The sequence below is a fragment of the Orycteropus afer genome, unplaced genomic scaffold (assembly GCF_000298275.1).
Source record: "Orycteropus afer afer isolate SDZICR_OR568_19922 unplaced genomic scaffold, OryAfe1.0 scaffold00043, whole genome shotgun sequence".
In the NCBI taxonomy this organism is placed as follows: Eukaryota; Metazoa; Chordata; class Mammalia; order Tubulidentata; family Orycteropodidae; genus Orycteropus; species Orycteropus afer.
Window position 1 is genome coordinate 5337761 of NW_006921630.1, and position 11756 is coordinate 5349516.

Consider the following 11756-nt stretch of genomic DNA (forward strand, 5'->3'; position numbering starts at 1 on the left):
GAGGTGTGGGTTACTTGTATCTTATGGGGACTGTTGTTGTCTCCCACTCAGTTAGGCAAAAATTACAATTGAATAACCATCGAAAAAACTAAAAGCACATTGACAAAAACTACACCCTGAAATCACACAGGAACAGTAACCCTGCCCCCCAAAAAAGAAAAGAAAAAGTGGAGAAGAGTAAAAGAAAACAGGTAAATATGCAATATCTGGAGATAGGTCACTAAAAGAAAAAGGTAGAGAAGGAGAATAATGAAGAGAGAAAATAAACTAGCAAACAGAAAAGAGAGGAAAAAAAAAAAGCAAAAACCAAACAAAACCAAAAAACCCAACAAGTAACGGGGTTAATCACTAGAGAAGAAAAGAGAAAAAAAAGAAGGTGTAGACTAAGACCTTTTCAGTCATGTAGTGCTGGTTCGGAGAGTTCTTTGGGTAACTGGAAAGCAGAACCTCTTCTTAAGCCCTTGGAATCTGGTAGAGCGTTGTCTCTTTAGGTTGTCTCTGGGTGCTGGTTATGTGTTGATTTGTTTTGTCTTGGTTTTACTGTTTAATATTTTGAGAAGCTGAAGCTGGTGTGTTTTATCTTAATATCGATTCAGGTGTGTTGGGTCGCTCTGCTGTTTTCTTTGTGATGGTGGAATCACTGTGTGTAATGTGGATATGTGTTTCTGTTTTTTGTACAGAGGGTTAGGGTTTGAAGCGTGAGATTTTATGGTGATTGGCTGAATATGGTTTCTTCTATTGATTGAGTGAAGTTATTGGTGGAGAAGGTGGGGGCAGAAGAAGAAAAGCTTAGTGTTGTTAGGGTCGGTTTCTAGGGCTTTGAGCTGGGTATTATTGATGATGTACTTATTTGCAAGACCGCAGCTTGACCACAGGAAAAAATTCCTCGTTAGAGGGTCACAGATTTCCGCTAATTTCAGGTACACTCAAAGGCCCCATCTCCATGGCCCCACAGTGCCAAAGTGCTGCTCCAAGACAAAATTCGGGGACCGGGCTCAGGTGCAATTTCTTTGTTCTCTGTGCCCCTTATGCCCATGGTGCTGACTTAGTCCAGCCAGACCACCAATGGCTGGCTCTGGAGTTTGTGATACTGCCCACCTGCAGTGCCAAAGTTGCATGCAATTTCAGGTGTGTTGGACTCGGGGGAGTACCTGAGCAGGCTCTTACTTATGACGTATTTATTTGCAAGACCGCGGCTCAATCTCAGGAAAGATTCGTATTATTAGAGGGTCACAGATTTCTGCCAATTTCATGCACACTCAAAGCCCCACCTCCGTGGCCCCACAGTGCCAAAGCACGGCTCCAGGGCAAAATTCGAGTGAGTGCGCTCAGCTGCGGTTTTTCTGCTCTCCATGCCCCATCTACCTGCAGTGGTAGCGCAATCCCACCCGACTGGCAATGGTCAGCTCTGGAGTTTGTCTGTGATACCGCCCACCTGCAGTGCCAAAGATGCGTGCAATTTCAGGTGTGTTGGTTTGGGGGAGTACCTGAGCAGGCTCTTACTTGTGATGTATTTATTTGCAAGACTGTGGCTCAATCTCAGGAAAGATTCATATTATTAGAGAGTCACAGATTTCTGCCAATTTCATGCACACTTAAAGCCCCCACCTCTGCGGCCCCACAGCGCCAAAGCATGGCTCCAGGGCAAAATTTGAGTGAGTGTGCTCAGCTGCGGTTTTTCTGCTCTCCATGCCCCATCTGCCCGCAGTGGTAACGCAATCCCGCCTGGTCAGCAATGGTCGGCTCTGGAGTTTGTCTGTGATACCGCCCACCTGTGGTGCCAAAGATGCATGCAATTTTAGCTGTGGTGGATTTGGGGGAGTACCTGCCAGTGACCTGTGGTCCAGATAACTGTGACAAAGAAAAGCATGGTGTCTCCCAGTCTGACCTAAACCCACTCTGTAATCTGCTGGGAGGGGAGGCAGTTAGCCTTTCTGGTGCACCAGTGAGATCTCTACCTGTGTATCAGCAATGGTGTCCGTGTCCCGCTGCACCCTCACCTCCCAAATTACCAACAAATTCAGCCGCTGAAGACAGGTCTTTGCCGCTGCCCACTGGAATATTGTATTGGTCACTGGTAAGCTGCTATAATTGATCTCGTTCTTGGCTCAGGGATCTCAGGCTGTTGTCTCCGCCCGGCAGACAGTGAGTGCCCCAGAAAGGTTTCCAATGGTCTCTCTCAGGTGCCTGTTCGTCTTCCGGCAGTAGCTCTTTCCTAAAAAATCTCCCTGTACCTTTCCTCCAATTCTGCTCTTCTGTGTTTGGTGCAATCTGGATCAGTGAGCTGTTCAGAGCACCAAAAATCTCAATTCAAACTGTTGTACCTAGTTCTTAAAGTTCTTAGATGCCAGAGGGAAAAAACGCGGTGCTCACTGGTGAGACTCCATTTTGAATCAAGAGATTTAGATTTAAGATTTAGATTTAAGAGTCCTAGTAGCTTTGGTGACATAGTGCCTGAAGCATTTGACTGCTAACCAGAAGGCTGGCAGTTCAAACACACCAGCCACTCTTCAGAAGGAAGATTGGGTAATCTACTTCCGTAGTGATACTGCCTTTCAAACCCAAGGAAGGGTTGCTATGAGTCAGATCCTACTTGACAGCAGTGACTTTTTTTTTTTTTTGGTGGTGCTGTGCTTAAGCATTTAGCTGTTAATTGATTGAAATGTTGGCAGTTCAAAGCCACACAGTAGCTCTGAAGGAGAAAGACTTGGTGATCTGTTCCCATAGAGATTACAGCCTACAAAACCAGTTTGCCTCTGTCAGATGGGGTCATCATAACTCAAAAATTTACTCAATGGCATCTAACAATAACAACAGTGATAGATTGGATATTGAGGGTAAAGAATGGCAAGGAGTCAAATATGGATGTTGTGATTTTGATGAGTAAAGTAATGTTGCTCTGGATAGAATTAGTGAATACCGGGAAGTGAAAAGTTAGAAGAGAAAGAAAATAATTTAGTTATATCTAGAGGTAACAACTGTGATAAGGTGAGATTTGATGGCATTTCCAAGGTAGAAAATGTTGGAGAAGAGTAGAGGGATGATGAAAAAAACCTTGGGGAGAATTCCATTTCATAGGCAGGAGTACACAAAGAAGTCTAAGGAGTAGTCAGAAAGAAGGAAAGAACCAGAGAGTATAGTAGCGTAGAAGCTGAGGAGAGTATTTTGAAAAAAGAGTGGTAATCATCAATCCTGGTAAATATTCCAGGGAAGTAGTGGAAGATAAAAATGATAATAGATGGTTTAACTTGGCAGTGGGAAGTCATTGTCAGCTTTCTGGAGAACAGTTTCAAAAGTGATGTGTGAATAGGAAACATTGGAGAGAAATTTCAAAAGAGTTTGATTTTTAACAGAAAGATACAGAGGGAGGGAAAAGACAGATACAGACACTGTGATAATTTGACAACAACTTACGGTCAAGGAAAGATTTTTCTTAAAAAGTGAATGGTCAAGGGAACAGATCTAACAGAGGGGGAGATACTGAGAAGTTAATATTGATGGAATAAGTTTTCTGATTACGACTCATAGTGACCCCCTTTGGGTTTCCAAGGTGGTAAATGTTTACGGAAGTAGGTTGTCCAGTCTTCCTTCCACAGAGTGGCTGGTGGGTTTGAACCATCAACCTTCTGTTTAGCAGTCAAATGCTTTAGAAACTGAGCCCAGAGCTCCTTGAGATATAGGCAAAGACGAAGTCAAGGACATAATTGGAGGGGATAGTCATAATTGGAGAGGATGAGAGTACATCATAACCTGACCCTGAAGGAAAGGAAAGAATTTGTGATATGAATAAGAATTTTCAAGTGAAGATGAAGAATATGAGGGGAATGTGTGTCTAATGAATGCTTTAGTCATCTTAGTAAAATATGAGGTAAGAAGACCAGTTTTGCTGACATGAATGCCTATTTTTACCCACTAGAAGAATGTATGTGGACCTTATTCACTCTTATCCAGTAGCTTGACAGAAAACTTATTTTGTAAATACGTTTTTCTTATTTTCTAGGGATATTTCATTTCTGTATGATATTAAATATGTAAAAGGAGAGGTTAGGGAGAATACAGTTTGTCCCCCACGTAAGGACCGTTCATTACAGAAGATGGTTCAGACACAAGATGGTGTCATCATACCTCATAAGGTAAATAGAATATTTGACAAATCATTTTCTCTCCTCTCTATTTTTAAAAATTCTTTCCCCAAAACATAAATCAATGTCTTACTATAACAACAACCTTCATTGCTTATCACTTTTTATACTACTTTCTAATTATTTCTGGAAAAGAGTACTGAACTGGGAGAGATCATTACTAATACTGTTATTTCTCTAATTAAAATCTCAATAAATAGTATCTCTTTAGGATAAGCTGGGATTTATGCAACTCATTTTTTTCAGCTATTAATATATTCATTCTTTTCTTTGTTCTTTTTAAGCCTAAGAGATTAGCAGATACTTTGATTCCTGAAGAATTTCATATTGTGTCAAATACAGGAGTTTCAGGTTTGGAGTGTTATGATGAGTGAGTACTATGATATATACTGAATACCTGACAAGTGGAACTACTTATCCTCTTTCCCAGACAGAAAGGAGACTGAGAACAGTGGTACACTCATGTTCCTGTACAGCATAAGCGATAAAATAAGGAAACATTTGGATTAGACATCCTAATAAAATTTAAGAAAGAAAGATGACAAAAACTAAGACGTTTCAAAAGATTTTGGAATTTCAGTGATGAGAGCTCTGTCTTTTCATTCTGTTTAATTTTGAATTTTTTAAAAAATGGAATTTTATTCTGAATACTTGATGATGCATCTTTAGGAATAGCTTTAAGCAATGACTATGGAGACCAAGGAAAGTAGTCAGAATCTCATAACATTCTTTAGGACTTAGCTCCAGACTACAGAATAGTCATCTGTAGTTTTTGTTGATTCCTAGTTATAAGATTGAAAATGAGATCTTGTTTTTATTTTCTGAGGCAATGTTTGCATTTTCTATAGTTTAAAATTCTAGAATTTTGGACTAGCGTTTTATAATAAAATATCCAGGGGCCATCAAACTTTTTCCATTCTTCAGTATGTATATTCTATGGCATTTCCTTATGATGATTGGTATCAGAACAATATTTTGCTAAAGAGAACTAAATTGAACTCATTTTTTGATAGCTTTATATAATTTCAAATTTAAAAAAAAATCACGAAATATGTCAAGGAACTTCTCTGTATGCCATCTATCCTGATTCAGTGATTACTTATATTTTACCTCATTTGCTTTATCATACACACACACACATTCACATATATAACTACTGCTCACTTATTGACGTGATTAGGTTCCAAAGACAAGGTGGTTATTCAAAAACTGACATTATGCAAAAATAGAGGATGACCACATCAGATCACAAAATGGAGCACAACTATATCATTATGTAGCTGCTAAATTACATCATGGGAGCTCTGGTAGCATAGTGGCTAAGACACTTGCCTGCTAACCAGACGGCTGGCGGTTCAAACCCACCAGCCACTCCTCGGAAGGAAGGTTGGGCAATCCTACTTCCGTAGTGATACTGCCTCGGAAACCCAAGGAGGGGTCGCTATGAGTCGGGTTTGACTCGACGGCACATAACAACAACAACAACAACAAATTACATCATTATATAACTGCCAAATTTTATCATTACATAACTGCCAAACAACTGAGAATCATGGCCTAGCCAAATTGACACATAGCCTTAGCCATCACTGCCAGCAATATTGTCGCCTCACACCTTGGTGTTCATTATTGCCAGACATATGTTGTTAATGCACAAAATAGTTTGATAGTAGATCTTTTTTACTATGGTCATAAGTGCAAAATGTCAGACAATGAGATAATCAGTAAGTGAGAAGTAGGTGTATATATATATTTAGTAGAGGTCCCTGATGTCTCCAACTTCTCTTTAATTAAAAAAATTGTATGTGTGTGTGTGTGTGTGTGTTTAGATATGTGTATAAAGCTGAGTGTGTGTATAAAGCTGAGTGCTTTAACGTTTGCACCATGAAGCCTCCTCCACATATGTGTGTGTGTTTATGTGTATATATACATATATATAAAACACATATATATATACACACACATGCATTTTTTTTTTTTTAACTGTTCAAGAGTAAGTTGCAGATATCCTGGCCTTTTACACCAAATACTTTAGGGTATTTTTCCTGACAACAGACATGCTCTTATTACAATCGTAGTACTGTTATTAAAATCAGAAAATTGAATGTTGGTGCAATAGTATTATCTAATACATAGTTCATATTCAGATTTCATTAATCACCCCCTACTTGTTTGGGTTTTTTTTTTTTTTGAGCAATTTTAATAGCTTATTTTCTCCTACTGCAGGATCCCAATCCAGTATCATGTAGTATAATTTGTTACATCCATTTAGTGAACTTTAATCTGGGATAATTTCTCAGCTTTTCTTTATCTTTCTTGACCTAGACATTTCTGAAAAATACAGACCAGCTACTGGGTAGACAGTTCTTCAGTTTAGGTTTGTCTGTTGATTTTGTGTGATATGATACAGATTTTGCATTTTTGTCAGGAAATACTCCAGAAGTACTCCAACACTTGTCTGTCCAGTTTAGTCTGACTTATAGTCACACTGTATGACAGAGTAGAACTGCCGTATACAGTTTCCAAAGCTGTAAATAATTACATAAGCAGACTGCTGCATCTTTCTCCCATTGAGTGGCTGGTGTTGAACTATCAGTTTTTTGGTTACAACACAGTTTGTTGTACTGTGGTGGCTTGTGTGTTGCTGTGTTGCTGGAAGGTATACCACCAGTATTTCAAATACCAGCAGATTCATCCATGGTGGAAGGGTTTCAGTAGAGCTTTCAGACTAAAGCAGACTAGGGAAAAGGAAGAAGCAGTCCACTTATGAAAAAAATTAGCCACTGAACTCTTTATGAATAGCAGTGAAGCATTGTCTGATATAGTGCCGGAGGATGAGCCTCTCAGATTGGAAGGCACTCAGAATATGACTTGGGAAAGCTGCCTCCTCAAAGTAGAGTCAACATTAATGATGTGGATGGAATAAAGCTTTTAAGACCTTCATTTGCTGATGTGGCTCAATTCAAACTAATAAGTAATAGCTGCAAGCATCAATTAATAATTGGAACATGGAATGTACAAAGTATGAATCTAGGAAAATTCGGAGTTGTCAAAAATGAAATGGAATGCATAAAGATTGATATCCTAGGCATTAGTGAGCTAAAATGGACCAGTATTGGCCATATTGAATCAGACAATCATATGGTCTACTATGCTGGCAATGACAAATTTAAGAGGAATGGCATGACATTCATTGACAAAAAGAGCATTTTAAGATCTAACTTGATGTACAATACTGAGTGATAGAATATCTTTATGTTTACAAGGAAGACCAGTTAATGCTATTATTCAAATTTATGCACCAACCACCAAAGCCGAAGATTGAAGAAATTGAACAATTTTACCACCTTCTGTAGTCTGAAATTGACCAACCATGCCATCAAGATGGATTGATAATTACTGGTGATTGGAATGCCTTGGTGATAGAAATGATGCTGGAGATAACATGGTCGAATTTCACAAGACTAATGACTTATTCATTGCAAATACTTTTTTTCCCGACAACTATACATGTGGACCTCACCAGGTAGAATACATAGAAATTAAATTGACTACTTCTGTGGAAAGAGACAATGGAGGAGCTCAATATTATCAGTCAGAACAAGACCAGGGGCTGATTGTGGAACAGATCATTGATTCCTTATATGCAAGTTAAAGTTTAAACTGAAGAAAATTAAAACAACTCCATGAGAGCCAAAATATGACTTTGAGTATACCCAGTTGAATTTAGAAACCATCTGAAGAATAGATTTGATGCATTGAACACCAGTGACCAAAGACCAGGCAAGCTGTGGGATGACATGAAGGGCATCATACATGAAGAAAACCCAAGGTTATTAAAAATACAGGAAAGGAAGAAGAGACTAAAATGGATGTCAGAAGAGATTCTGAAACCTGCTTTTGAATGGAAAGTAGCTAAAGTAAATGGAGGAAATGATGAAGTAAAAGATCTGAACAGAAGCCTTCAAAGGCAGCTCAAGAAGACAAAGTAAAGTATTATAATGAAATGTGCAAAGACCTGGAAATCAAAGGGGAAGAACATGCTTGGCATTTTTCAAGCTGAAAGAAGTGACAAAAAACTCAAGCCTTGAATTGTAATATTGAAGGATTCTGTGGGCAAAATATTGAATGATGCTGGAAGCATCAAAAGAAGAGAGAAGACACACACAGAATTATTGTACCAAAAAGAATTGGTCAGTGTTCAACCATTTCTCACTCACTGCCACCAAGTCGATCCAGACTCAAAGTGACCCCCTTTGGGTTTCTGTGGCAGTAAATCATTATGGAAGTAGATTGCCCAGTCTTCCTTCTGCAGAGTGTATGGTGGGTTTGAACTGCCAACCTTCTGGTTAGCAGTCAAATAAGGTAGCAAGTAATCAAGAAGCGACAGTATTGAAGGAAGAAGTCCAAGCTGCACTGAAAGGGTTGGTGAAAAGGCATTTGAATACTAACCAGAAGGTTGGTGGCTCAAAACCCACCAGCCACTCGTTGGAAGGAAGGTTGGGCAATCTGTGATACTGCCTCGGAAACCCAAGGAGGGGTCGCTGTAAGTCAGATCTAACTTGACAGCAGTGCATTGCGTTGTTTTGTTGTTAAGAATTGACAGAATACCTATTGAAATGTTTCAACAAACAGATACAATACTGGAGGCACTCACTCATTTATGCCAAGAAATTTGGAAGACAGCTACCTGGCCTACTGAGTGGAAGAGATCCATATTTTTGTACATTCCAAACGAAGGTGATTCAACTGAATGCAGAAATTATTGAATAATATCATATGCAAGTAAAATTATGCTGAAAGTATTTCAGAAATGTTTGCAGTAGTATATCGACAGGGAACTGCCAGAAATTCAAACTGGATTCAGAAGAAGATGTGGAATGAGAAATATCACTGCTGATGTCAGATAGATCTTAGTTCAGCAAAGAATACTGGAAAGATATTTACCTGTGGGTGTTTTGTTTGTTTGTTTGTTTTCACTATGCAGAAGCATTTGACTGTGTGGATCATAACAAATTATGAGTAATGTTGCAAAGAATGGGAATTCCAGAACTCTTAATCATGCTCATGAGAAACCTGTACATGGACCAAGAGGTAATCATTTGAACAGAACAAAGGGATATTGGTTTAAAATCAGGAGAGGTGTGCATCCTTTCACCATATTGATCAAATCTGTAAGATGAGCAAATAATCCTAGAAGCTGGAGCATACGAAGAAGAATTTGGCATCAGGATTGGAGGAAGATTCATTAACAACCTGCTGTATGCATATGATGACACAACTTTTCTTTCTTTTACAAATACATTTTATTGAAATCTAATTTATGTACAGTGAAATACACAAAAGTACAGTGACATGGATCAATGCTTTTTTAAAAAAATTATTTTTATTATTATTATTTTTATTTTAAGAGCTTGTTTCACTTTCAACGTAATTCATACATTTAGTTTCATTCCCCATTCGCCATGTCCAACCCTAACCCAGTCTCACCCCTCCCTACCCTGCAACCTTCCCCCTGTGCCCCTCATAATTATGCACTCCTGTTTGTCCTGCATTTCCTCAGTTTGAATGTTGGTCCTTTGGTGTCCCATGGTCTGTTGCTCTAATGGATGTATTACCATTGAGTGTGTGGGTGCGACATCCTGGATTGAGTGGTCTGCATGTATATCTTGTTAACTATTTGGCTGAGAGCCCACCCCTGGGGCTGAGTTTTATTCCAGGCACCAAATACATTCCAGGGCCATAGTATTGGGAGTCTCACCAGATTTCATCTGACCAGTAATTCTGGTCATTATTGAGTTTTTGGATTTTGTTCCACATTTTCCCTCCCACTCTATCCAGGATCTCCAGATTTGATTCTTTCCTGAGTGGTTGGCATTGGTAGCTGGGTACCATCCAGTTCTTCTGGTCTCGAGGGCCATCGTGTCTTAGGGCTGATTGCTTCTAAATGCCCTTTTTTTTTTTTGGTGTTGTTCTTCACTTCTGTCACTAGGAGACCATTAGCTGCATCTTAGATGGCTGCTTGAAAGCTTTTAAGACCCCAGTTGCTACTCATCAACGTAGGATGTGGAGCAATGCTTTTATGTATTTTGTTGTGCCAATTGAGTCTGGTGTCCCCCAGTACTATGGTCCTGAGGCAGTAGCTCTATTGGATCTCTCTCCCATAGTGTCAGGATGTCTGTGAGGGATTACTCTGTGTCTGTCTTCTATTGTTTCTGTAAGTACTGCAGGTATTTTGTATCACTTGTGTCTGTACAAGATTAGCCTCAGTTCAATCTGTCCTTCATCTAGATTATACCTCTATTCACTGACCCCTGTCTGATCACCTCAGGTGTTTATGTGTTTATGTGTATAGCCTAGTGTTTGGTGTTAATGGCAATGTGGTGTTGTGGGCACATTGGTTGGTATTAGCATCTGTCATCTGTCTCTTATGTTCACAGTTTGGTGTCTTCTCATTTCCCAATGTTATCATGGTGGTCATATATCCTTCCTGTATATCCCTCCACCTACCCATTGTCAGTGTGTAAGCCCCAACTAGCCCTAAATTAATCCCTCCCCTTCCCTCCCCATCCCGGTAACCTACTAGGTGAGTTCCTTTTCCAAAGCAAACCCTTCTCTGTCTTTTCACAGTAATGAGCTCATGCAGGACTTGTCCTTCTGTGATTGGCTTATTTCACTCAGCATAATGTCCTCCAGGTTCATCCATGTTGTGAGATGATTCACGTATCCCTCATTGTTATTTAATGTGGCATAATATTCCATTGTATGGATATACCATAATTTGGTTTTCCACTCATCTGTTGATGGGCATTTAGGTTGTTTCCATCTCTTTGCTATGGTGAATTGTGCTGCAGTGAACATAGGTGTACATATGTCTGTTCATGCGTTCTCACCTCTTTAGGATATATTCCTAGTAATGGAATTGTTGGGTCAAATGGTACTTCGAAGTATTTTCAGTTTTTTAAGGAAACGCCATACCGTTTGCCACAATGGTTGTACCATTTTACAATCCCATCAGCAGTGCACAAGAGTTCCAATCTCTCCACAACCCCTCCAGCATTTATTACTATCTGATCTGTTGAACTTTACTATTATTGCTGGGGTGAGATGATATCTCATTGTTGTTTTGATTTACATATCTCTAATGATTAATAATTGTGAGCAATTTCTCGTGTGTTTGTTGGCTGCTTGTATATCTTCTTTGGTGAAATGTCTGTTCAAGTCTTTTGCCCAATTGTGAATTGGGTTATTTGTCTTTTTGGTGTTGAGGTGTTGACGTTTTCTGTAGATTTTGGAGATAAGTCCTTTGTCAGATATGTCACAGGCAAATATTTTCTCCCAATCTGTAGGTTCTCTTTTTACCCGTTTGATGAAATCTTTCGATGCTCATAAGAATTTAATTTTTAAACGGTCCCAGTCATCTAGCTTCTCTTCTGTCTCCTGCACATTCTGGGTTATGCTTGATAATCTATATATGCCATAAATTAGGGCTCCTGGATTTGTTCCTATTTTATCTTTGAAGAATTTTATAGTTTTGGGTTTTACATTTAAGTCTTTGATCCACCTTGAGTTTGTTTTTGTGTATGAGGTGAGGTATGGGTCTTGTTTCATTTT

General features: G+C 39.2%; 1 protein-coding gene across 1 annotated transcript in view; it reads left to right on the forward strand.

The window, feature by feature from the left end:
• Nucleotides 1-11756, forward strand: part of AXDND1 (axonemal dynein light chain domain containing 1) — a gene marked incomplete at its 3' end in the record, with an annotated part of 381147 nt that overhangs the window by 73997 nt on the left and 295394 nt on the right. Inside the window, 2 exon segments of the mRNA XM_007937629.1 lie at nucleotides 4001-4133; nucleotides 4427-4512. Coding sequence (XP_007935820.1) covers nucleotides 4001-4133; nucleotides 4427-4512 — 219 coding nt within the window.